General features: G+C 48.4%; 1 protein-coding gene across 4 annotated transcripts in view; it reads right to left on the reverse strand.

Annotated features, from left to right (window-relative positions):
• Nucleotides 1-3,445: 3,445 nt before the first annotated feature.
• Nucleotides 3,446-26,653, reverse strand: part of FAM20A (FAM20A golgi associated secretory pathway pseudokinase) — a 48,419-nt gene continuing 25,211 nt past the window's right edge. The window contains exons 2-11 of one of the 4 annotated variants that reach the window (XM_027568038.2): nucleotides 13,378-13,562; nucleotides 12,605-12,655; nucleotides 11,492-11,570; nucleotides 9,175-9,267; nucleotides 8,271-8,386; nucleotides 7,566-7,746; nucleotides 6,953-7,086; nucleotides 6,467-6,548; nucleotides 5,963-6,022; nucleotides 3,446-4,195 (exon numbers count right to left, since the gene is read on the reverse strand). In XM_027568038.2, the coding sequence (XP_027423839.2) occupies nucleotides 3,931-4,195; nucleotides 5,963-6,022; nucleotides 6,467-6,548; nucleotides 6,953-7,086; nucleotides 7,566-7,746; nucleotides 8,271-8,386; nucleotides 9,175-9,267; nucleotides 11,492-11,570; nucleotides 12,605-12,655; nucleotides 13,378-13,562 (1,246 nt within the window). In that variant the 3' untranslated portion in view covers nucleotides 3,446-3,930. Of the gene's footprint in view, nucleotides 4,196-5,961; nucleotides 6,023-6,466; nucleotides 6,604-6,952; nucleotides 7,087-7,565; nucleotides 7,747-8,270; nucleotides 8,387-9,174; nucleotides 9,268-11,491; nucleotides 11,571-12,604; nucleotides 12,656-13,377; nucleotides 13,563-26,653 lie in introns of those variants that run through there. The other 3 variants (XM_027568039.2, XR_003515353.2, XR_003515354.2) reach the window with 3 other exon arrangements.

Consider the following 26,653-nt stretch of genomic DNA (forward strand, 5'->3'; position numbering starts at 1 on the left):
ATGTCGTATTCTAGAACATTCTTTAATTTGTGCTGCTTTGGAACAGATGCACTTTGTCCGGATTCAGTAGCCCCTTCCCTCAGCCTGCTGAAGGGGAACATTCAGAGTCACCACAGAATATAATGGAGGAGAACTTCCTTGGATTGACTATACTGGTTCTAGTTTCGTTCTCCTTCTAGAACTCTGGCTCATGTGGAATTGTATTTTGTTTTTTAATGACTTAAATATTGATATTATTTATTTTTAAATATTGACATTTTAAAATTGAAGTAGCATGATGTTCATTTTCTTAATACTGCTTTATCTCCACAATCACAAATCAATAACTGAACCTTTTTGTATTTTTGTTTGGCCCCGGCAGCGTATTTCTAGATGGGCTAGAACAACATCGAGAGGCAGTGGCCAGATCACCAGTTAATGTGTCCCCCAAAGTAGCCATCATAACTGCTGTCAGTAAAGGCTGCAGATAGGAGATTCTAAAAGGGCGAGTCTTAAACCTCTCCCTTCTAACCCTGTGGAGCTTTCACATAGAAATCAGTATTGTTGTGCACATTTAATGTTAAAATTTGTTAACATTAACTTAAGAGCTGTGACTTCAGCCTGAGTCGACCCAAAACTCAAACCACTGATGAGCGTAATTTTTTTTGTTGTGTGCAAGTTCTGCCAATTTAGCTTCAGTAGCTTTGTGATTCCCAAAGTCACCACTAGATGGAGAGCTTTTGTTTTATCATCTTGGTGAATGTCAAAGGCGTTAACAGTTGGTCCTTGTTATTCATGGTGTTGTATTTGCGAATTCTGTGAATTTGCCTACCTGCTAAAATTTATTAGTAACCCCCAAGTCAGTACTCGGAGCACTTTCCTTGTCCTTCCCGGATGTGAGCAGAGTGGCAAAGACGTCGATGGTCCTGACGTGCGCGTGCCCCGGGGGGCTTGAGTGAAGCGCCGCTCTGCCTTGTGGTCCCGGCTGTCCGGCTGCCCTCGCGTGTCCGTGGCCACCTAGCGGTCTGTCCGGTGCTGCTCTGGCATTTTTGTGCTTTCTCTGGGTGATTGCAGTACTTAAAATGGCCCTCAAGTGTAGTGCTAAAGTGCTGGCGAGTGTTCCTAAGGTCGAGGAGGCTGTGATGTGTGTCTTGTAGAGAAAATAAGTGTATTAAGTAGCTTCTTTAAGGTGCGTGAGTTATGTTGGCCACAAGTTCAGTGTTCTTAACAGTGCCTACTGTGGTGTCTTTAACACACCTTAACACGTAAGAGAAGATTACATATTGATTTATTTACAAAAATGTTGCAACTAGAGGCTCCCGGGAACCTCAACCCTGTATTTCCTCTGGGCGCAAATGGTTCTGTCTCCACTGATTTGGCATCCATGGTGACTTTATAAAACTACCACAAGTAAGATAACCAACTGCACTTTTTACAGTCTTCAAACTCAGATTGTCTCCTGGCTTTTGGGCAGGCAAAACTGAATTCCTTCAAACCCCTTTCCCTACCAATTTTTGTACTGACAGTTCCCTTTCATTTTTCATTTCATTGTCAGTAGTAATGTGAAAAGTTTTTATAAAGAGAATTTTTATGTGATGGGAAGTTAACAGTGGTCCAAAATGGACATGTTGGAAGAACCTGACAGTCAAAGGAGTCTTCTGTTCTCTGGTATTTTTGACAAATGATAGAGTCTTAATCTTTGCATTAGTGAAAAAATAATGGGGTGTTTTAAGTAAAGAATTAGGTAACTTGGTACTTTACGTATTGTGGTCAGACTCCGTTCTATTACTCTTTGTAAAATACACCACAGTGTTTATTCTAGTCCATTTGAAAACCAGCGCATTTTCCTAGAAGTGGCCGGGTTTGAGATGGAGCTGTGGCTTACCTTACTTAGGCTCAGGGGTTTGACACCCCAGACCATTTTGTGCTGTTCTTTGAACAGCTATCTTTGCCTGAATATTTTTCTGCCACTCGTCTGTGTGCAATTACCTAGTCCCTCCACCCAAAGACAAGTGTCTCGAAGTAGACAGTTCATGAAGTGGGAAGCCCTGAGCAGCGGTAGAGCCTGTGGGGGATGGAAGTCTCTGGGGGAACGGTTCTCCTAAGGGGTTGAGTTTTTCTAAACCACCATGACTTCACAGACTGATTGAAGTACTGCTGGGTTTTTATATGACAGTGGAAAGAACACTTGGGAGTAAGTTTAAATCATTAAGTTGTGTGATTTTGTGAGACCGTTTTTTTCTGTGTACCTTGGAGATAAGGGATTCTCTGTGTGTTTTCGGGAGGCTGGGAAACCTGTCCGCCGACTGTCACCTGGGAAGAGCTTCGTGAGTGGCCCTGACGTCATTGTCCCGGAGACTGAGGCTCAGGGGTATGTAATGCGCCAGGGATATGGGGTACCGGGTAGGTCAGAAAGACCCGTGTCACTTGTCAGGGCTTGGACGACCTCTCTGCTGTCTGGCCTGGCACCTGACAACTTCTTTCGAAACGCCCCCCCCGCCCCATACTTCTAGAATGTGAGCCTCTGGCCCCTATCGGGAAAGAGGATGTGCTGAGATCGGCCATTTGTACTTGTTGACTGGTCCATCACTCCACAGTATGAATACATTCCTGTCATTTGGGTTTTCAGACATGAATTACGGAATAAGAAACAAAGCCTCCCAAGAAAGGTGTCTCGGCTGTTGGCAAGTCAGTAGGGAGAAGGCTGAGGGGGTGGGATCCCCCTGAGGCATCCATTTTTAAGGGAGGCTTCAGAAGTCAACTTGAGGGGACCCCTGGGCGGCTCAGTCGGTTAAGCAGCTGCCTTTGGCTCAGGTCATGATCCTGGGATCGAGCCCCACGTCGGGCTCCCTGCTCAGCAGGGAGCCTGCTTCTCCCTCTCCCTCTGCCCGTCCCCCCTGCTTGTGTGCTCTCTCTCTTGCTCACTCTGAAATAAGATCTTAAAAAAAAAAGTCAACTTGATTGACTCCTTTTTTGATAAAGCAGTGAGAGGAGGGGTATCTAGAGTGTCAGGCCTCTTCAGAGAGCTTCCTACTTTTGGGGGCGGGTGGGCGACAGTCCCGGGCCCTTACGGGGAAGAGGATTGTAGTGGGTGGGCAGCGGGAGGCCCTGGCTTTTCTCCTGCCCGAGTCCAGGCGCGTGCACCTGCTAGGCCCGTTCCCCTGCTGTTCCACCTTCAAGAATACACTGGTTTTCCCTTCAGTACAATTCCTTCTCTTGTTGCTGGAGGCTAAATCTGACATGCTGGATGTTATTTTGGTTGGTATTTAAATACTCTTCAGATTGAAAACGTCCCTTTTCAGATATTCTGAGCAAATTCCTCTGTTATTTTTACCCTTTGTAATAACGTTTCCAAGAAATTACTTTTGGACTGGTCAATAAGGGATTACTGTATTCAGTTGAAGCCACAGTGACTGGACAGAAATAGAAAGTGTAAAGTCTACTTTGAACTAGTTTGAGAGCTACCATGTTTACATTTTCTTTTTCTTTTTTTTTTTTTTTGGTCTACTCCGGAGATGCCAGATGTTTTATCTGGATCAGAAGTGATCCTTGTAGATATAATAAGGATCTGGAGGTCAGCTAGGTATCCATTGGTGTCCTTTATTTTTATTTGTTCTACTCTTTCCTGGGACAAGGCTCCCAAACCTTCCAAGCCCGGCTCCTAATCCAGATTTCCCAGTGGGCTCGGGAGATGGTCTGTGGCCTTGCTGAAGCAGTGCTTTCTGGGAAGGGGGGGTGGCAAGGAGGTCCACTAGAGAAGCTGTGCACCAAGGAAGAAAGTTCAGTGGATCCCTCCTCTTGCTGCTGTGGAATCATCCCAGTGCCCTGCCTCTTCCAGAGCTCATGACCCAGTCCCTCCAGCCTTGACGGGGATGCAAGGAAGCAGTGGTCCGTACCCAAGTCCACCTCTGGCTCCACGGGTAGTTCCTGAAATCTGGCTTCATCTAGCCCTTAGCTTGTCAGGTTAGCCTGGCTAGAGTCAGGGGCGGACTGTTCTGATGGGTCCATGGCTATGACATTCTGCTCTCCGTGGGCCTCCACGCACCGCTCCACTGTCTGCAGGATGATTTGGAGTCTCCGGTCTAGGGCCAGGAGGTGGGGCTCGGTGAGGACAGGGCTGAGCTGGTCTTCTAGCAAAGACTCCCGCATCACGTCACTGAGTCTATAGTCGGCCTGGGCCAGCAGCTGCAGGTGCAAAAGCGTTTTCTTTTTTATCCTGGAAGGACAGAATATAGGAGGCAAATAAGTAAATGTGAAGAGAAAAGCTTGCCTGAACGTCTTTCCCCACAAACAGCTGTCGTAGGTGATGTTCTGGGAGCCTTTTCCCCCAGTGTCTTCTCAAGCATGCGTTAATGGAAACCAGGGAAAAGGAAATAAATGACCGTTAACGACATCTGAAGGAGATTTAAAGCCACTGAGAGAAGTTTCTGGTAGGTGAAATGATGAAGAGGTTTGCCATCTCAAAAGCCATAGGTACCCTCAGCCTCTCAGTTGTTTCTTGCCAACTTTATATTGCTCTGGGTCAGACTCTTAGAGGGATGGAAATGAGGTGGATTTTGATTGCTTTTTATGTGAGAATCTGACTTGCACTCAGATGTGTAAGCAGCTTAATTGTCTGACTTGTCATCAACAGCCCCTGCCTCGCCTACTCGGGGAGAGGGAGGGCCGGAGGGAGGCATGTTTAAATGAACCTAAGAAGCGGATAAAGAACATGCTTTGCTCAGAGTTTTCCAGCTGGAAATGAATGAGGTGGTTTTGCTAGGCGTGCATTCCGCATTTCTAGTTAGGTCTGGAAACTGCAGCTGAGCAGGTGGACCATTTTACCAGCCTGACTTCGACACCAGAGAGGTATGGAAATGGGTTAGACATTCTCTAGAGCATGGTGGCCACGCAAAGTCCAAGTACTTCCTTTCAATCTGACATGAGTTTATAGGACTTTTTAAAAATTTTTTATTGTTATGTTAATCACATACATCATAAGTTTTTGATGTAGTGTTCCGTGATTCATTGTTTGTGCATAACACCCAGTGCTCTGTGCAGAACGTGCCCTCTTTAATACCCATCACCAGGCTAACCCATCCTCCCACCCCCCGAGTTTGTAGGACTTTTTAAAGATTTTATTTCTATTTTTTAAAGATTTGTTTATTTTTGAGTGGGGAGGGGCAGAGGGAGAGAGAGTCTTAAGCAGACTGTGTGCAGAGCCCGACCTGGGACTCGATCCCATGACCCCGAGATCACGACCTGAGCCAAAACCAAGAGTCGGACATTCGGCTGGCTGTGCCACCTAGGCACCCCTAGGGATTTTATTTTTAAGGAATCTCTACACCCAACATGGGGCTCGGACCCACGACCCCGAGATCAAGAGTCGCGTGTTCTACTGACTGAGCCAGCCAGGCGCCCCCAGTTTATGGGACTTTAATCAGGATATTATTTTATTTTATTTTTTTTTAAGATTTATTTATTTATTTGAGAGAGAGAGCACGAGAGGGAAGAGGGTCAGAGGGAGAAGCAGACTCCCGGCCGAGCAGGGAGCCCGATGTGGGACTCGATCCCGGGACTCCAGGATCATGACCTGAGCCGAAGGCAGTCGCTCAACCAACTGAGCCACCCAGGCGCCCAGGATTTTACTTAGATGGTGAGCAAGTCATATTTATGAGCTCTGAGTGCTGAGCGAAGCAGAGATCTGATTAGCCGTGTCCAAGACTATCAGACTCTGCAAGGATGAGCTCTTCTCTGAGTGGGTTAAAGATCAAAGTTAGCGACTGAAGGGTTTAAAAGACGAGGTCCTCATTCATCCTGTGCGGACAGATGCAAAAGGGAGGCATTGCTGGGGAAAATTCTGTCAGTGGACAAGAAATGAGGTCATTCCTGTCCGCCTACCCACCGGGGTCCTAGGCCAGTGAACACTAGGTAACCTTCAGAGCTTGGTTGCAAGTGGCATGCAGGGTCACAGTGGCCACCTGTCCTGGAGCTGGGAGCTCACCTGCAACACTGGGACAGCGGCGACAGGATGGAGAGTTCGTCCTGGGAGTGTCGTCCAAACCTGGAAGGGGGGACGGGCTTTCAGGGCCATCTCCCCCCACACCTCCCTCCTAATGGTTTCCTCTCTCTCTCTCAGTCTTGTTCTGACAGCCCGGGGTAAAATGCCTGGGATCAGCTCCCAAGAGCCTCTGTGCAAAGGGATTACAACCAAGCATCGTTCATTCGTTGATTCGTTCGTTCATTCATTCATTCCCTAACTACAGAGGGCCAGACGCTGAGGATGAGCCCCGCGCTCTGCCTCCAGGACTGAATCACTTAGTAAAAACATGCTGGAGGAGAATCCAGCATTATTTAGCAAACATCGGGAGAAAAAGGAAATGGAACAAGGAGGGCAGGGCGACCGGGAACGTGACCACGGAAGGGCCTCATTCTCGGGGGGCCTCCGGTTGGCCCTGAGCAGCGGCACCCAGGGCCATGGCGGGGACAGCGGTGTTTGGACACTTACCCTCTGGCATTGTCAAGGTGAATGAGGAACCCATCGTCCCCGAATTTGGTGAACATCTCATAATGGTGCCGGTCCATATTTCCTGCAAAGGAGGGCAGGTGCTTCCGACCTCTGCGTCCTCCCCAGGCCTGGGGGGCCTGATCGCAACTGAGTCAGGAGTCTGAACCCAGGGCCCCCATGCTGTTTCCCACGGTTATTAGTGACGGTGCAGGGGGAGAGGGGGGCTAAGAGAGCACAGAAACCCTCATATGGGCAGGCTGTACACTGTGTGCCTGCCTTCTGAGTGAGGTCCTCTCTTAAAGAGGGGAGCATGTTGTCAACCTCTGTCCTCTGGGACCTCTGCCACTTCCAAGGCTCTGGGCCATGTGAGTTTCCTCAGGCCTCACGGTCCAGGCTCCAGCTCATTGCCCAAGGTCACGGCGATTCCCAGCCCCACAGCAGAGGCCACTGCCGTCAAGCGCCTGAGCGCGGGGTTCGGGGACCCACCTATCAGGAAGTCGAAGATGGCCATGTCGATGATGTTGAGGAGACGGTTGCTACTGTTGTACGGGTAGATCTGCTTCACGGTGTCGCAGTAAAGTGGATTGACCTCCCACCTGAGGGGAGAAGAAATCCTGGGGCTGGAAAAGCCAAGATGGCAAGGTGTTGGGGGCCCTCCTCCCACCTCCCCGTGCCCCCCCAAGATCCCTGCCTCCTGATCCCAACTCTGGGGCCTAGGCTTCCCGGGGTTTACTCGGGTGGGGCAGGTGTCGCTCCCGCGGGCTCCTCACGTGCTTCTGTCTATGACAGCAAGTGCGCTGCTGTGTTTTCGTAATCTGCCTACTCGTCTGACCACCCCCCTAGGCCGGGGGGAGCCTGTGTCTTTCATTCCCGTACCCCCAGCACGTAGGAGGCTCTTTGTAACTGAATACACGAGCCAAAGCGGGGAGAATGGGCACAGCTGGCCCCAGGATTGGTCTGAGATCAGGAAATGACTGGGGTTTGGGTGGGGGTCCAAGAGCCAGGCTGGTGGCAAGGCCTCGGTGTGGGCAGGCAGCCACTCCCAGGGACCAGACGGCAGGGCCGTGGGCATGGCATCGTGGCCAGGGGGCCAACTCACTCCTCTTTTCCTGCCAGCGAGTAGGAGCGGATCCAGGGGTTGGGCACTGACAGCCTGGGGGCCAGGTTGAGAGACGGCAGGAACGCGGAGAGGGAGCCCTCCAGCAGGTGCGGGTTGCCACACACGGCGTATTCGGTCTTGCACATGTACGGGCACTTGGCAAAGAAACACACGTTGCTGGCTGGAGGGCACGGGAGGAGAGAGAGAAGGAATAAGGAGGCAGTGCCCTGTTCCTGCTCCCCCCTGCCGGAAAATCCCCTAGGAGGGAAGGGAAAGCCTCAACTCACAGCCTGGGCAGAGGCAGCAAGAAGAAAATACTGCTTTCCCAGATGTCAGGGCTTGTGAGTGCTCTTAAACTCAGCATCCCAGGCACTAATTTTTCAAATGTCTCGGAGGAGAGAAAGTGTGGGCCCCAGCCTCACTGCCTTCCACCCAGATGATGAGAATGCTCTTTGCTCGCATGGGTAACATCTGAGTCCAGGGAGGCTGGCATTGTTGTTCATGCCCACCCAGGCTACTTGGCATTTCACCTACGACCCTTTCCCATCCCCAGTTCATCTGGTGTGGGCCAGGATGGGAGAGTCTGGCGGCAGCATATACCCCTCCCAAGGAGGGCCGGCAGGCGCTCAGACCACTGGGAACGCATCAGCGGCCACAGGGGCCGACCCTCCTACAACCAAAACATAGCTCGGGCCAGTACTCTACCTGGAGAGACGAAGAAAACACTCTGCAGGATTTCATTCTTGGTGACCTCTAGGATTTCCTTGGTGACATTGACTAGCCTCCCCACTGTGGGTGGCACCCGTCGGAAGTCCAGAATCCTGGAGGAGAGAAAGCCCTGTTCACGTCTGGGGGATCGTCAGAGGGTCGGATGGTCGCCCCTTAGAAACGGGTGGGCATTCCTGACCACGTGCAGCCCAGGGCACTCTGCAGTACTGAGCTGACCACACCCAGGGCAAACCTGTGTCTAAGGAGAAGGGGTGGCAAAAGACTCCCGGTTCCAGCAAGCCTCCTGGGCAAGCCTTCCCACAGTCCAAGCTATGTTCTAGGTCAGAGCTTTTCATATGTTACTGGGCATGTGAGTGACCCGGGCTCTCGTTCACAGGCAGGCTCTCTTTCAGTGGGTCCAGGGTGAGCCCGAGCTTCTGGATTTCTGAAGAGCTCCCGGGGTGGGGCCCCGGCTGCCAGTCCGTAGAACACACCTTGAGTAGCCAGGACGGGCCGATGGGAGAGGAGGAAGTTTAGGCATGTGCTTTCACCTTTGGGTGAAATGGGGCACACGGAAGTGGATGCATTCTCCCCGTTTCCAATCAGGAAACTAGAGTGAAGGGCAAGGTCAGGTACAAGGTGGCAGCCTGAGCAGCCTGGCAGGGTGGTTAGTTTTCTTTCTAGGTCTTTCTTTTCACTACATTAGAGGCCTTGTATTTTTCAAACGTGGGGTTGAACAGGAGATGTGTTGAGTTCAAAGGCATCACTGAGGTTCGTGAGGAAGACAGGATGCTGCAAGGAAGAAAGGCCAGGGAGTTCCCACCTGAGGGTCTGCCCAGCACCCCTCGGCCCATCGGCCCTTGCGCTCAACGCCATGTCCCTGGGGCCCAACCCTACCTACCTGTCCAGGTGGAAAGCTGCGATCTCGGCATTGTGTCTCTGGAAGTCTATGAAGTAGAAGAAGTCCGCGGGTGTCTCTTCATCTCGCTGCTGTCTGGAAGGAAAGGGGGAATCCCGCCCTGGACTCAGACTTCGTCAGGAGCCTGAGCAGAGAGCTGAGAAGCATGACCAGAGGGAGAGGAAAACAGGCTTCATGCTTTTAATGTACGTGTGCCTGATGGAACGACACAGCAGGGACAGCCCGCGGCTCCCGCGGCCGGGAGAAGACACGCGGGCTTCTTGCAAGACCTTGTCCTGCAGGCACTCCCTGGACCACGTCCCCTGTTTGAGCCACTCTGGTGACAGCAGCTGATCCTTTTAAAAGGTAGTTGAGTCGGGAAGATACAAAGACATTCTTGGGCAGGTGTAAACAGAAGAGAGGGACCTGCTAGTCCACCAGAGGTGCCACAGACCCGGATGTCAGGCGTTAGAGGTGGGGGAGGAGGCGGGGCTTTTATAAAAGGAAAAGTGTCCTAGGGATGCCGTTTAATACAACTGATATTTGAAGACCAGAAAAGGTCCAGGTCTTAGGGTGACCGGGGTGAATAAATGATCCTGTCCCCTCAGAGAAACCTCAGCTGGGGTCCTGAGAGTGAGCCCAGCCAGAGGCTTGAGGGAGGCCGGTGCAGGGGATATTGATTCGCACACATTTTAAAATCGCTAATGGATTCCTGAAAAGCATCAGGCCTGCCCGAGTGTGACAGGCTGGCCGGGTATGAATGTTCCGAAAGGTGCCTCCCAGTCCTTCAGGGCAGCGTGGCCTCTGGCCCCGAGCTTGACTTGCCTTGCTGCGAATATGCATGGAAGAATGATGATCTAATTTTATAATCCGCCGTGGGGGACTACGTGAGGGCTGCAGGAGCAATGTAAATACCCATAATGTTGCAGAAAGCTGTAAATACCCAGCTCCAATTGAACTAGCAATGTGCACTGTGCCAAAAACACGAGTCCTGGAAACCACGGCGAGGGGCTGCCAAAAGCAGGCGTTCTGTTTTAAAAGGTGCGGCCACATGGAAAGGACAGGTCTCTGTGTCCAGGGGTGCCGCTATTCTCCTCCCTAGCACCGCCACCACCGCCGGATGCCTGGGCAGCAAAGGAGCGTGTCCGCGGGTCCCCATCTCCACAGTTTAATTCGTGAATTCCATCCATAAGAATCCACAGTCTCTCCGACACCTTTTAGAATTTTCTAAAACATCATTTCCCCGTTTCTGTATGGCCTACCCAGATGTGACTTTAAATCTGAAAATCATTTTTACATCAGTGCTTCTCAGGCTTGGTCAAGAGCTGACGTATTTTTCCGTGTCTATATTCTATAGATTTCATGAGAGACACGATCTTTAATTATGGTCATAATTTATATTATCCAAAGATAAACTTCTACTTTCCCTTTTTAATAAGGGACACTTTTTTGTTTGCTTGTTTGTTTTACTTTAAATGACATATAGAAGAAAAAGCATGCTTTTCCAAGAAGTACGTTTTTAAAATGATGCTTTTTGGCTTTGGATGAAATTTTATACAAATGCTGATTAAAGTTTGTGTTATGGTCTAAGAATAGACAAGATGGCTTTTATGACCCAATGTTGGAAATTCCTGCATTCTATTCAGCAAGAAAACTGGTTCCTTTAGACAGTCTTTGCGTGTCATTTGTAAGTGACGGGGCAGAGAAGCGGCGGAAGGCTGGGACTTCCGGTCCTTTCCTGCACAGAAAACGTGGCCAGCGTGAGTTCCCCACACGTGAAAAGTGAAAGTAAAGCTCCCCCTCTGTGTAATCAGCTTTAAGTTCATAAAAAAATCACAGCCATCTTAAGGTGCCAGATAAAAAAGCTGCTCAGAGCATGAAACTCATGGATCTGATGAGGGGTGGTCAATGTGCAGATTTATCATTGTTTTTCTGCTTCCCTTTAAGGTCTCGTGTTTCCCCATCGGTGTTCGCTCCTCCTGCCACCTCTCTTTAACCAGGGCTCACTTCTGAGTCTACACTAACCCTGCCTGACTAAACGTCACAATGACTTAAAACAATGTAATGCCTCAAACGTGACGGCTCTGTGTCCAGGGGAGTGGTGCGCCCAAGAATCACCTGGCTGCTTCTGGAGCCTTGGCTAAACCAGCCAGATGGGCTCACCGAGATCGCTCCCTTTCCAAAGGAACACAACTCTTTCTTCCCAGGATTTGAGAGGCCTGAATATAAGACGAGATCCCCTCTCCAAACTCTCCACATCCACTGATTTTTGATCGAAACTCCCTCATGGCTGCCACAGCTGAGGAAGGCGGTCACTTACCTCATGGGTTTGAACATGGCCTTCCCGAAGTCTGAGAACCTCAGAACCAGCTTGAGGTGGACCCCGCTGGGTTTCACAACTGTGAGGGGGGACAAGGGAGAGTGAACACTGTTTCTGGGCCTACCCTTGGGGCTGCAACCTTTTGTTCATTCAAAAAACCCAGCCGATTTCTTCTTTTTGCTCTTAGGTAGTAAGACCCCGAAGACTAGCATTTGCTTTCGAAGCCTGCAGTGTAAATTCTAGTATTTCGGGACATGGAGAGCGTGTTTGGGGGCTCAAGACAATCCTCAAGTCTGCTCTTATGGGAAGAGGGTGAACGAGGCAGGTTTCCTGAGATAGACACCCACTGAAAACCCCTCTTCTGTGCTTCTGAGGGACCCCTATGGCTTCCGATTATGCCACCTGCTACATCGCGTTGGACTAGTTTACCCGCATCTCTTTCTATTTCAGACTGCACACCCGGGCCGGGACAGGGTTTGGTGACTGGGACACCTGTGGCACTCTTACCTCACCCCGCGCTCAGCACTGCCTCCTGACACATTGCGTTCTGGCCGCTTCACTCGCTTTGCCCCGTGCAGGCCTTGCTATGAGCCCCGCGAGGGTTGGGACAATGTCTTACTCACCTTTGTGTTCTATAAAATGGCAAATGGTGGGCAGGTGCTAAACCAAAGCAAAGGGAAGCCTGGGGCCCTACAAACTCTCCTTCGAACCTTTAACACCTCACGGCACATATGGGAGTTTCTATGTGTGTTCAGTATATTGAAGTAAACGGATGAGGTTTACTTCAGGTTCTGATTTGGAACAGCAGAGCGGGGACTGAGATTTTGCATTCCTAATAAGCTCCCCAGTGATGCTGATGATGCAGGGGACCACACACTCTCCAGCAGGGCCCTGGGAATAGCCCCTCCCGAATGCCTTTTCTTTTGTGCGGGTGGGTGGGTGGTGAGAAATGTCGAGTTCTTAGAGATTGGGCAGAGAGAGTCATGCTCCTTCAACTTCCAACCAGGACCCCCACGGAGTGGACGGTGGGCCCCTCATGTTGCTGCCAGGTCCCGGGGTTCACAGCGCTCTGGCAGTGAGGGGGCTGGACAGAGGTGGGGTCAGGCCACTTACTCTGGGTGCAGTCACATGCCCCAAGCAAGGCCTTCTCGTCCTGACTGTAATCTGCAAAGGAGGAGAAGGACAGTTGAGAACGTCCAGGCTTGTTCCTAGGAGACCTCACCATGCAGGACCCTTCACGCTGGTTCAGACCACAGAGGGGGAGATGGTGAGGCAGCCTGGGGCCCTTGTCCTTTCAACAGGGGATGGCTCCGGGCCCCAGCTGGATGCAGCCTCCACCCTATTCAATCCCAGGCCCCAGGCCCTCTAGCCCTTCAGTGGCTGCTCGGGCAGCACCTGGCGAATGATCGAGCCTAGTTTGGTCTCTGTTAGTGATTAGACCGTTGAACTGCTTGAGAGCACAGACCTGGGGCAAGAGGACTGTGTTTGAATCCCAGCACCACCGCTGGGTCTCTGGCCAAGTTGCTTAACTTCTCTGAGCCTCAGTTTCCCCACCTGTAAAATGGCCATGATAATATCTATGTCATGTAGTCACTGTATAAAAGAGAGTGGCCAGGTTCCCGAGAAGCACTCAATAAAGGGTAGCAGCCACCATTCTTTTATGTGCACAGAAACACTTTCTTAGGGCTCTCTGATGGGGTTGTGATGAGATTAGAATGATAAGATCTCCTTCAAAGGGAAAAAGATCAGTGTTTGTTTTTCTTATTATCCTATCAGGTGTCAGAGCCAACCCTTTAATATTTCACGCTAGAGCCCAGGCTGAGATGGTCTATGTAGCCTCTCCGGGAGGAAGTCAGTGCATCCTGCCTTGACCCTGTGAATCTCACCAGCACTGATGGTGGGAAAGCGCCTCATGTCCTGGAGAAGTTGGCTGACGACAGGACTGGACCGGGAGTACAGCCCGTGGCGGCTGATCCCCAGGTGGAACTGGACCCAGCTGGCCTCAAGTCGGAGCTGCTGTGGAATGTCCAAGGAGGTGAGGTTGAGCTGCTCTTTGTACATCTTGTGTCGTCTGAAAGAGCAGGGAGAGTTTTGTTTTGTTTCAGTCGGGACTATAAGAAATGCGAAGACTTGCCAAAGCACCTTGTCTGGACTCTCTATGCATTCTTTCGTTCATTCAACAACAGTAGTCAGCACCTACTTTGTACCTGGCTTTATGCTGAGCTTAGGATACCATGGGGGGCAAAACAGGCATGTGCCTCCCTTGCCCTCAGAAGGATTATAATCTGGTGAGTGCAACGGGCATCCAGTTGCACATTGCCATACACAAATACACAAATACCTAACTACAAGCCATGATCAATATGGCAGAGGAAAAGGGCAGACGGTTAAGAGTAAAATTAGGGACCTCATATAATCTGGGATCTCGGGGAGGTATTTGAGATCTTTCTCGTTTCTTGAGAAAGGCTTGTATTGCTATATACTTTCCTCTTAGGACTGCCTTTGCTGCATCCCAAAGATTTTGAAGTTGTGTTTTCATTTTCATTTGTTTCCATGAATTTTTTAAATTCTTCTTTAATTTCCTGGTTGACCCATTCATTCTTTATTTTTTTTTAAAAGATTTTATTTATTTATTTGAGAGAGACAGAGAATGAGAGATAGAGAGCACAAGAGGGAAGAGGGTCAGAGGGAGAAGCAGACTCCCCGCTGAGCAGGGAGCCCGATGTGGGACTCGATCCCAGGACTCCAGGATCACGACCTGAGCCGAAGGCAATCGCTTAACCAACTGAGCCACCCAGGCGCCGCCATTCATTCTTTAGTAGGATGCTCTTTAGCCTCCATGGATTTGAGATCTTTCCAAATTTCCTCTTGTGATTGAGTTCTAGTTTCAAAGCACTGTGGTCCGAAAATATGCAGGGAATGATTCCAATCTTTTGGTACTGGTTGAGACCTGATTTGTGACCTAGGATGTGACCTATTCTGGAGAATGTTCCATGTTCACTAGAGAAGAATGTGTATTTTGTTGCTTTGGGATGGAATGTTCTGAATGTATATGTGAAGTCCATTTAGTCCAGTGTGTCATTTAAAGCCTTTATTTCCTTGTTGATCTTTTCCTTAGATGATCTGTCCATTTCTGTGAGGGGGGTGTTAAAGTCCCCTGCTCTTATTGTATTGTTGTCGATGTGTTTCTTTAATTTTTTTATTAATTGACTTATATAATTGGCTGCTCCCATGTTAGGGGCATAGATATTTACAATTGTTAGATCTTCTTGTTGGATAGACCCTTTAAGTAGGATATAGTGTCCTTCCTCATCTCTTAGTATAGTCTTTGGTTTAAAACCTAATTTGTCTGATATAAGGATGGCCACCCCAGCTTTCTTTTGGTGTCCATTAGCATGGTAAATGGCTTTCCACCCCCTCACTTTCAATCTGGAGGTGTCTTTGGGTCTAAACTGAGTCTCTTGCAGACAGCATATCGATGGGTCTTGTTTTTTATCCAATCTGATAGCCTGTGTCTTTTGTTCGGGGCATTTAGCCCATTTACACTCAGGGTAACTATTGAAAGGTATGAATTTAGTGCCATTGTATTGCCTGTAAGGTGACTGTGACTGTATATTGTCTCTATTCCTTTCTGGTCTATGTTACTTTTAGGCTCTCTCTTTGCTTACAGGACCCCTTTCAATATTTCTTGGAGGGCTGGTTTGGTGCTTGCTAATTCTTTTAGTTTTTGTTTGTCCTGGAAGCTTTTTATCTCTCCTTCTATTTTCAATGACAGCCTAGCTGGATATGGTGTTCTTGGCTGGATATTTTTCTCGTTTAGTGCTCTGACGATATCATGCCCGTCCTTTCTGGCCTGGGATCTCAGGGAGGTATCCAGGGTCTTTTTGTGCACTTTTCCATGAAAAAGTCTGTACGTTTATATTTCCCACTATTTTCTGACCTACGGAGTGAGGAGATGGGGGACAGAAAGGCGGTACCTGGTGAGAAGGATATGGAGGGTGAGGATCCTTTCAGTAGAGCTGGAAGCCAAGTACATTAACAATAAGTCAGATAGGAAAAGAAGAACCCTTTAGCCACTTACGGTTTGTCCCACTCCGGAGGCTTTTCTTCCAGGGTACAAAGAAAAAAGTAACAGAACAATGCCAGTGCTGTATGGAGGCTAAGAGTCTAGTTTGGGACACAAGTTGTAGGTCTATGAAATCATCAGAGAAAAAACAGAAAGCAGTTGTAAATTGACTGCTAAATAGGTGGTTCAGACTAAAACACCCCAATATTTTGGAGAAGGCAAAGACGCTTACATGATGAAGTGGTCAGATGAAGACAACCGTGGAGGAAGGTGGGTTTCAGCTGGGTCCTAAAGAATGGGTGGTGTTGGGATTGAATGGGGCGTTATGAGGGCACTCCTGGGTTGGGGATACGAGGGCTAGGAGAGGTTGGCAGGGGACAGGTGTATGTGAGGATCAGAGGGGCAGGTTGCGTAAATGGATGGTTGGATAAAAGGTGGAGGCCTCCAGCTGGAAGGCAGAGCACGTGAGCATGATGTCGTCTGGTGAGGTAAAGCTGACTGTGGGGGCAGGGAATGGGTGGGTGTTCCTACACAGCCATATTTCTCCAACTGATAGCTTACCTCTGAGGTCTGTGATGGGACTGAGGTGTCTTTTTTTTTTTTTTTTTTGCTATAACTTTTGAATTCTGAATTCTCATCACTTTGAATTCTGTTAAGAATAAAGTATCTTGCAATACCACCGAATCAACACTGACTCATTGTTTTGTAAACATTTAATTACAGATGAGTTCGTTTTGATTTTGGAGTTTTCATTTTTGAGCCTATATAATACATTTTCTTTGCTCAGGTCTTGGAGCATTTTAAAAGCTTTTGTAATTTGGGCACTGTGTCCACATTGCGAACGGGTAAAGACCCCTGACCTACTGTCTTAGTCAGCTCAGGATGCCCAAACCAAACACCACTGACCGGGGAGCTTCAACACCAGCCATTTATTTTCTCACACTTCTGGAGGCTGGCAGTCCAAGATCAAGGTGTGGTTGGGTGTGGTTTCTCCTGTGACCTCCTTCTCGGGCTTGCAGATGGCTGTCTTTTTTCTTGTCTCCTCATGTGACCTTTTCTCTGGTGTATCTTCCTCTTCTTACAAGGATGCCAGTCCTATTGGGTTCAGGCCCACTCTATATAGGAACCTTGGGGGGACACAAATCAGTCCATAGCCCTTGCTCACCCACAAGGTTTGCTGCTAATCACCAGAAAGGTCCACCCCAGAAGACTGTCCTCAACGCAGTTCAGGGGGGCAGGACGGAGAAGGGGAGGGATGACAAGGTAACTGTCCATCACGGAGACCCGCGACCCGAACACATTTCCGCCCATCTACGGAATTTGATTAGACTCATTGCTGTCAGGCGGGGCTACTACTTCCATTCTTTCTTTAATCAGCTTCTCTGGGGGTTAAGAGAAGTACTTGGTATTAGTCTGCTCTGGCTGCCATAAGAAAATACCGCAGACCCAGTGGCTTCAACAACAGACATTGATTTCTTGCAGTTCTGCGGGCTGGGAGGTCCAAGATCAAGGTGTGGGCAGATTGAGTTCTTGATGAGGGTTTACTTCCTGGCTTGTGGATGGTCACCTTCTCACTGGGTCCTCACATGGAGAGAGAGGAAGCGCTTTTCCTTTCCTTACAAGGATGCTAATCCCATCATGGATCCCTACCCTCATGACCCCATCTAAACCTAATTATTTTCCAAAGGCCCCACCTCCAAATACCATCACATTGGAGGTTGGGGTTTTGACCTATGAATTTGGTGGTGGGAGGGGGGGAAGGGAGGACTCATAAATATTCAGTCCATAAAAAGAGGAGCCTATTTTTCCACACTTTACTCATCTGCAGAGAACATTTACTTAACATGCAAGGGAAAACATACTCCCCATCTAAAGGAGACAGCTGCTATTAAATTTCAGTTAACAGTAGTCATGCCTTGTCATTGCTCATTCATTTATTCATTCACCAAATATTTGTTGACTGCTAGACACTGATCTACATCCTGGAGCTAAGGCTGTGTACAAAACAAAGTCTGTGTTGTCATGAAACTTACATTTCCTGGGAAATCATTTATTCTGAGTTTTCAAGAGAAGCTAGAAATCCAGATTTTGGTCAGAATGTAGAATCTCCTTTTTAAAGCACGTTGACTTAAATCTAAAAACATCCTGCATCGGCTGCATATACACACAAAGGAAACAAAACCAGTATCTTGAAGAGATACCTGCATTCCCGTGTTCATCGTAGTATTATTCACAACAGACACGGAAGGGACTTACATGTCTGCCAGTGGACGAGTGGATAAAGAAGATGTGGTATATATACAATAGAATAGTATTCAGCCTTAACAAAGAAGAGAATTCTGCCATTTGCAACATCGTGAATGAACCCGGAGGACATTATGCTAAGTGAAATAAGCCAGACGCAGAAAGACAGATATTGCATGATCTCACTTACATATGGAATCTAAAATAGTCCAGCTCATAGCAGCAGAGAGTAGAATGGTGGTTGCCAGGGGCTGAGAGGCAGGGGAAATGGGGAGCTGTTGGTCAAAGGTACAAAGTTTCCGTTCACAGGATGAATATGTTCTGGAGATCTAATATACGGTAGTGTCACTATAGTTAACAATACGCTATTGTATGCTTGAAATATGCTGAGAGAGTAGATTTTTAGTGTTCTCACTACACACACACCTGATAGTGATGAGTTATTTCACAACGTATCAAAATATTACGTATATCAAAATATTAAGTTGTACACCTTACAAACATACAGCTTTTGTCCACTGTACCCTAATAAAGCTGGAACAACAACAAAATAGCCACCCGTTCGTGTTCAGTGCCCTCTGCTGTTAAGGCAGATGCAGATGTGATCTGAGTCAATGCAGGGTAATATTAAGACACACATAGCTCTGGGGAAGTCCATGCACAGAGGAGACAGGGCATGGCAAGGGAACTCTATTATTTTAAGATTTTGATCTCCAAGAGCAGAAGAGAGAAAGATGGCTGAGACCTCTCTCTCCCAAGTCAGCAAGCCTATGGCGGCCATCCAGCTTGGGGTGGGGGAAGATTTGACCTACTGGTATCATTCTTTAAAATGACACACGTTGAACTGCTTTTATGAAAATCAGGGGAAAGGACTAATTGTGGACCAGGTCTGTAGGCCTCCCGCCAACTGTTCCTTACGTTATTAACATTTATTTTTATTTTAACAACTAGTCGGGCCAGGCTTTCGTTCCCAAGCCTACTTTGAGGCGAAAGCTAAGTGACTGCTAAACTTTCTTGGGAGTCTGGTGGAAAGATTGCACAGTCCCGAGCTAAGCCAGTCACCCTGAACTAGAGCAGGGACCAACGCAAGTTAGGAGGAAAAGAGACATTTGGGCTGAGCTGGCTTTTGGCAGAACGGGTGGGCTGGCGGTGGGGCTCTCTTAAGTGGCGCTCTGAGCTGATGAATTCCAGCCACTGCAGCCGGGCATACAGCATCCAAAGGAAAAAAAACACATGTGGCAAATTGAGTGTCACTTCTGGACAAGGACAAACTGCTCTTTAAAGCATTCACATTTACTGCAAGGTGGGGACACAAGGCTCTTTGGCTTGCTATTCTGCCCTTGCCCGGAGCCAGCATGACAACCTTGGGGAGAGGGTGGGGAGGGTAAAGAAAGGGTATCAGGTACCCTTCCTACTGGTTTTTTTTTTTTTTTTTAATGATTAAGGTAGAGCTGTCAAGACAATTTGTTTCTGGTCAGAAACTTCGGGTGCCCTTGGTTCCTTGGGGACAACCAGCAGGGTGGGCTGGAGCTGGCATGGACAGGTAGCTTAGAATTGGCAGTGGTGGGAGATTTGATACCACGGCAACTGGCAGATGTGACATCTCGGGGTTTAAAAGTATAAAAGTGGTGAACACAGAGAGAATTTACCTGCTTTCTTTCCTGTTTGCGATACTTAAAAGAAAAAAAGTAGTTTTCTAAAAGAGCAGCTCCCCCACTACGTTGGGGGACGCCTGGGTGGTTCAGTCAGTGAAGCGTCTGCCTTCGGCTCAGGTCATGATCCCCGCGTCCTGGGATCGAGCCCCGCATTGGGCTCCCTGCTCAGCAGGGAACCTGCTTCTCCCTCCACCTCTGCCCCTCCTCCCTGCTTGTGTTCTCTCTCTCTCTCTCTCTCTCTCAAATAAAGAAATAAAATCTTAAAAAAAAAAAATACCACTGCGTTGTTAAACAGGTATGCGTATGTGTGTGTGTATATACATACGTATCTTGTTTGAGAGCCTGGGTGCAGCCGCCATGTTTGGACCTTGCGATCATCTGGTTGGAACAAGTCCCCTCCCTCTAGCTGGTGGGGGTTGGGTTTCCACCACTTGCCCTTTGAAAGCTGCAGATACTGTTCCTAGGTGTCGCACGTTTGCTCTGGGTTTGGGAGATGGGGTCAGGTCCCCTCTGTGTCACCCACACCCACTGTGAAGGGATAGAGCCTGGCCACCTAACTCCCAGTCAGGACTCTGGAATTCATTCCCCATGCCCACAATTATTAGGGACTTTTTTTTTTTTTTTTTTTACTGTAAACAAAACCACTTCCCCACTCCCATCTTATATGTGGATGATCTGTAAGTGCTTTTTTCAAGAACCTTTATTACTCAATGCCTAACTGAGCCCTTGCTTCATTTCCAGACTCAGTTATTGGTTTGGTTGGTTGGTTGTTTTCTCGATAACCTTAAATCTTTTCCACACGATGCTTCCCAGACTTTCAGCCCACTGGGACAGAAACCCTCAGCCTCAGAATTCCTACAAGCGCCATCCCCAATGCTCTCATCTCCAGTGTGAACATTTCCTTGACTTTCCCAAATAAAACAATAAACACAAAAGCCACACACGAGACCCGTTTGGGGTGACAATACTGACAATGGCAAAGTTTTCCCCCTGTGGAATGAGATGAGTGTGTCACGCAGACAGAATGAAGCAGAGCAGCAGCTAATCAGCAGTGCGACAACAGAGAAGGACACAGACTTTTGGGTCACGAAGACCTGTCCTGCCTCTTACCAGCAGAGTGAGTGACCTTGAGGATTGGGCTATACACACAGTACCTCCTGGGAGCCTACGACCACTGCATGAGATACATATTCTCATGCCCAATTCGAAAATGAGAAGACTGAGAACAGGGCATGGCCTTAAAAAAAAAAAAAAAGGTAGTTTAAGCCCTCTGAGCCTCAGTTTACTTATTGTGGAAAATGGGCATACTGACATCTAGCCTCACTGTGTTGTAAAAATGAAGTGTAGTAATATCCAACCACAGAGAAGGCATCAAAGAACGGTTGCTTTTTAAAAAGTTATTATTATTATTACTGTTTATAAAGACTGGAGATCAGGAGAATACGTTTTCAAAAATACAGTTGTAGTGGGTAAGTAGAAACAGCTGGCTTTGCAAGTCAGCGTGAAGTCCTTGGAACATCCCACGAGCAAGGGAAGGACATCTAGGTCATCTGTTACATTAGACACCGCCAGGTGCATGCTCTGGCACATCTTCGAGGTCAGGGATCATCCACAGGACCTCAGAATTCCTCTGTAGCTTGTCTGCGGTCTCCGGGTGCAAACAGAGCACCAGTCAAGGTACCTTCGAGGCATTAGGGTGAGACGCTGTGTTCTACCTTTTGAGTGTTCAGGCAGGTCTGGCCTTGGGACACTGAGCTCATTGGGAGCCTGGATCCTCATTTGCTTCCTGGCAGGTGGGGAGATGCGAGCATGTGGCGGGTGCCAATCTCCCCTGTTCCTCCTGAGACCCTGAGGGTGCGGTATTAATTAGCCAGGTGCTGTGGGCGTGTCGGGCAAGGAGGGGAGACAGCTGTGACTCAGAGGGCTCAGGGAGGGATCTGGAAGGTTCTCCACAGCTTGGATGAACTCCCCAAGCTCCCAGTCCCTGACCCCATGGCTTCAGGTCTGAAAAACCTCCCTGGTGCCTGAAGTTCCTTGTCTGGAGGAAATAGAAGAAATAGAATTCACCACCTCCGCTCCCAAACAAGGCATAGATGCCTCGATTATATTTACAGAGTCCCTGTGCGTTGGGGTCAGGTGCTTCCGGGATAATTTTGGCACCAGGCCATGCAAATGTGTACACGATACTTTCCCTTCATACTTTTTTTTTAAAATTTTTTATTGTTATGTTAATCACCATACATCATTAGTTTTTGATGTAGTGTTCCATGATTGTTTGTTCATAACACCCAGTGCTCCACGCAGAATGTGCCCTCTTTAATACCCATCACCAGGCTAACCCATCCCCCCACCCCCCTCCCCTCTAGAACCCTCAGTTTGTTTTTCAGAGTCCATCGTCTCTCATGGTTCGTCTCCCCCTCCGACTTACTCCCCTTCATTCTTCCCCTCCTGCTATCTTCTTCTTTTTCTTTTTTCTTAACATATGTTGCATTATTTGTTTCAGAAGTACAGATCTGCGATTCAACAGTCTTGCACAGTTCACAGCGCTCACCATAGCACATACCCTCCCCAATGTCTATCACCCAGCCACCCCCTCCCTCCCACCCCCCACCACTCCAGCAACCCTCAGTTTGTTTCCTGAGATTAAGAATAATTCCTCATATCAGTGAGGTCATATGATACATGTCTTCCTCTGATTGACTTATTTCGCTCAGCATAACACCCTCCAGTTCCATCCACGTCGTTGCAAAAGGCAAGATCTCATTCCTTTTGATGGCTGCGTAATATTCCATTGTGTACACGATACTTTGGGTTGGCCGCTGAGGTGGGGACGCCAGGGCAACACCAGAAGGGGAAGGGGAGGACGTTGTTTGTTCTCCAAAAGCAAGGAGCAAGCTATTTGTCCCCAAAGTTACCAGGGGCAAAGCCCAGACTTCTGACTCCTTTCCCCTCCAGTTCATTTCTAATTACCTCCACGACCTCTAAAATTTCCCTTTTCTTTCTTTCTTTTTTTTTTTTTTTTAAGATTTTATTTATTTGAGAGAGAGAATGAGAGAGAGAGAGCACATGAGAGGGGGGAGGGTCAGAGGGAGAAGCAGACTCCCCGCCGAGCAGGGAGCCCGACGCGGGACTCGATCCCGGGACTCCAGGATCATGACCTGAGCCGAAGGCAGTCGCTTAACCAACTGAGCCACCCAGGCGCCCTAAAATTTCCCTTTTCTTCCTGTTGCCTGTGTCAGCTCAGCCCTCATAGCTCTTCCCTAGACCCTGGGATGTCATCTTCCCTAATACTCTGTAACGCAGTCTCCCCCTCTGCCCTCCGGGCCTCCCTCACAGCCAGACAGTACAACACAGCTCCAAGTGTGTGTCTCCCTCGCCACCCTCGGTGTCTCAAGAAATCCTTCTCAGCCTTCCGGGGCCAAAGTCTCATGGGACTTCCTCTTTGAAGCTTTTCCAGTCCAACCACCGGATATGATCTCTCTTTCTCGTGCCCACAGATTTCCATGCAACTCCCATTTCTTCTGTTGCTCCTGCCCCATTCTGAGTCATAGTGATTTAGACTCATTTCTTGTTCTTTCTGGCACATCGCAGGCAGGGGCAATGTTTTCTTTGTCTTTGGTCCCCTTCCAAAACCCAACACAGCCCCTTGCCCACGGAAGGCACTTAACATTTATTATTGAAAGAAGTCGGAAGCCCTCAGCTAGCACCAACACATGCTATGTCTTGAGTATATTTCTGCTTCAGCGTGCTGCAAAATATTTCAGGGACTGCATGGTCCTATAATTCGAAATGAGTCTGGTCTTGCCCAGATTATTTTACCCCAGTTGTCCACAAAGAAAACTTTCTAAGTAAGGGAACTCCAGAGGAGTGGGGCGATGACACACTGAGTCAGAGAGGGTAACTTGCAGAAAGGTGAGTGAGGATGGGACGTCTCTGAGTTTAAACATCACAGCATCATTTATAACCAAGACCTGACATACAGATATTTATGTTTTTAGCTGCACTGGGCCAAACTAACTTCCAAATAATTTTTAAAAAATTTTTTATTTATTTTAGAGAAAGCGGGGGGAGGGGCAGAAGGAGACAGAGGGAGAAAATCTCAAGCAGACTCCATGCTGAGCACGGAGCCCGATGTGGGGTTCCATCCCAGGACCCCAAGATCATGACCTGAGCCGAAATCAAGAGTTGGATGCCCCTTCCAAATAATTTAATGCAACATCATTTTGAAAGTCCTGGAGACAGTCCATTAATTTTGCTGGTTGCCTTAAAAGGCTGATTCTACAGAAGAAAATTAAAAAAAAAAAATCCAATATCCCAAGACATAAAAATGAATGGGCAGCACAAATGATGTTTTTCTGGTCTTTGGAATTTCAGGGAGCTCTCTGGGTTTTGCTCTGACCTTTCTGGTCTCTTGGTCTGGTTCCCATTCAGCCTTCCTTGATCCACCATGAAGTGCTAGAATTCCTGAAGGCTCTGTTCTGGCTCTCTCCCTCTAGCCCCACCTTTGATATGATCACATCCACACCCATAGCTTCACTTGCCACTTGTATGCAGAAGGCTCCCAAATTCATACCTCCAGCTCTTTGAGCTGTAGACCCCTACATATAGCTGCTTATTTCTGTGAAGGACCAGATAGCAAATATTTTAGCCTTGGCAGCCCATCCAGTGTGCGTCTCAAGTACATAGTTCTGCCACCGTAGCGTGAAAGGAGCTTCAGACAAAACACACATGAATGGGGGGAGCCGCATTCCAGTACTTACTCTATTGACACGAACAGGCGGCCATGGGCCGGATCCGGTCTGCAGGGTGTTGTTTGCCAAGCCTGTTTTAAAAGCACCTGCAGTCAACAAGTTCAAACCAAACTCCGGCTCTTCCCTCCAACCCGGGGCCTCAGCTGTGGTTTCTGCCCACTGAAGTCCACCTGTCTTGGGTCGGCGTCTCCCTGAAGCTGACCCTGGGCTTTGGGTTTAGGAGCAGACAATGTGTTAAGAAGGTGCTCCCTGGGAAGCTGGAGAAGGTGTGTGGGAAGCAGGGCGGGGGGAGGGAGAACCCAGACAAAGGTGTGATTTTAGGTGAAGTCCCCTCAATCCGTCTGATCCTTTGGGGAGGGTGGGGTGGGTGGGCTCTGCAGCTTGTTACATCTAGAAGTTTGTCCTACAGTGAGGCGAGGGAGCCGGGCTTTTGTGCTCTTCCCCCGGTCAGTCACTGGCCCTGCTATTCGCAGGGAAAGAGATTGAGAACAAAGTACCACAAACTTCGTAGTTGAAAACAACAGAAATGTATTCTTACATATTCTGGAGGCCAGAAGTCCAAAATCAAAGTGTTGGCAGGGGGCTGCCTGGGTGGCTCAGTCGGTCCAGTGGTCAACTCTTGATTTCGGCTCAGGTCATGATCTCAGGCTCCTGTGATCGAGCCCCGCACTGGGCTCCATGCTCAGTGGGGAGTTTGCTTGAGGTTCTCTCTCTCCCTCTCGCTCTGCCCCTTCCCCTGCTCGCTCTCTCTCTCTCTTTCTCTCTAAAGTAAATCTTCAAAAAATATATTGGCAGGATTGCACTCCCTCTGAAGGCTCCAGGGATGAAGCCTTCCTGTTTCTTCCAGGTGTTCCTTGGCCTGTGGCTACATCACTCCACACTCTCAGTGGTCACGTGGCCTTCTCTTTTCTCCCCTAAGGACACTTGTGACAGCACGTTGGGCTCATCCAGATAATCCAGGATTATCTCATCTCAGAATCCTTAATCACATCTTTGCAAAGACCTTTTTTCCAAATAAGGTAGCATTCAAAGATTACAGGGATTTGATGTGGGTATCTTTTGGGAGGTTTTTTTTTTTTTTTTTTTTTTTTTTTTTTTTACCTAATGTAAAGGGTAAAACTCCCAGGGACTCCTGGCCCCTCCTAAGGGTGAGGCTGGTAGCAAAGCATGCAGAAGCTGGAGGATGGGTGCAAAGCTGGAAGGGAACCAGCTGTGTGGATTACACTGCTGTCCTCCTGGATGAGCCAGAATCCTAGCAGCCATTCTAGAAATTTCCCTCTCCCTCCCCGCAATGTCCACTCCATCGACTAAGTCATATAGATTTGGGGCAAAGTGGATTTTAGTTATTTGTTGAGAGAGAACAAGAGAGCAGGGGAGGGGCAGAGGGAGAGGGAGAGAGAGAGAATCCCCAGCAGACTCCACACCCAATGCGGGGCTCGATCTCACAACCCTGAGATCATGACCTGAGCTGAAATCAAGAGTCAGACACTTAACCAACTGAGGTCCCCAGGCACCCTATGGCTTACTTTTTCGTTGTTGTAGTTAATAAATAATCCCGAATTCTTTATAATTAAAAAGAAAAAAAAAGTCAATAGCTCTCGAAATCAAAATGATTGTTTTTCAAAATGCAAACTCATCCTGTCAGCCTCTTGCCCAGAAGCATTCCGCGTCTCCCTATTGCTGTTCGATGAGCTTCTTTACCATTGCTACAAGTCTGTGTTGGCCAATGTGATAGCTAGGAGCCACATGAGGCTATTTAAATTTAAACTAAAATGAACTAAAATTAAACATTTGGTTCCTTGGTCACATTTCAACTGCTCAGTAGCCACACGTGACTAGCAGCTACTCTTGTGGAGAGTGCAGATCATAGAACGTTTTCAACATCATGGAAAGTTTGATCGGATGACACTGGTCTAAAGCCATGCTTCTCTACTCCAATCACAAGGTTATTGATCTGTCCCAACGCAGGGACTTGGAACATGCTATCCGCTCTGTCCGGGGCACTGGTTCATTCCCTCTTTGCCTAAATCCTCCTCGTCTGGCCGCCAGCTCAAGCCTTCCTTCCCTGAAGGTCTGCCTTGACCCTAGACAGGTCCCACGTCCCTACCTCTGTGTTCCATTGTATTATGTCTTCATGTCACTCTTACCATTTCACACTTGCTTGGGTTTATCAGCCCCAAGCACTACAAAGGTAGAGTCTTTTTCTGTTTTCTTCTTGACACTGGATCCTCAGCATTTGGCGTCTAAGCGGTGCCTAAGAAATCTTTGTGGAGTGTGTGAAAGTGCTCCGTAGCTCACACGTAGTGGATGCACAGCTGTGTAAGCACCACCGACTGTATTCTTCTGGAAAGACGGTTAGTAGAAATCACAAGCTTACTCAAGAGAAGCTGATCTGCATGCTTTTTCGATATCACATGTTTGCTATAACATTAAAATCTCCAGACAT

Source organism: Zalophus californianus, chromosome 16 (assembly GCF_009762305.2).
Source record: "Zalophus californianus isolate mZalCal1 chromosome 16, mZalCal1.pri.v2, whole genome shotgun sequence".
Classification (NCBI taxonomy): domain Eukaryota; kingdom Metazoa; phylum Chordata; class Mammalia; order Carnivora; family Otariidae; genus Zalophus; species Zalophus californianus.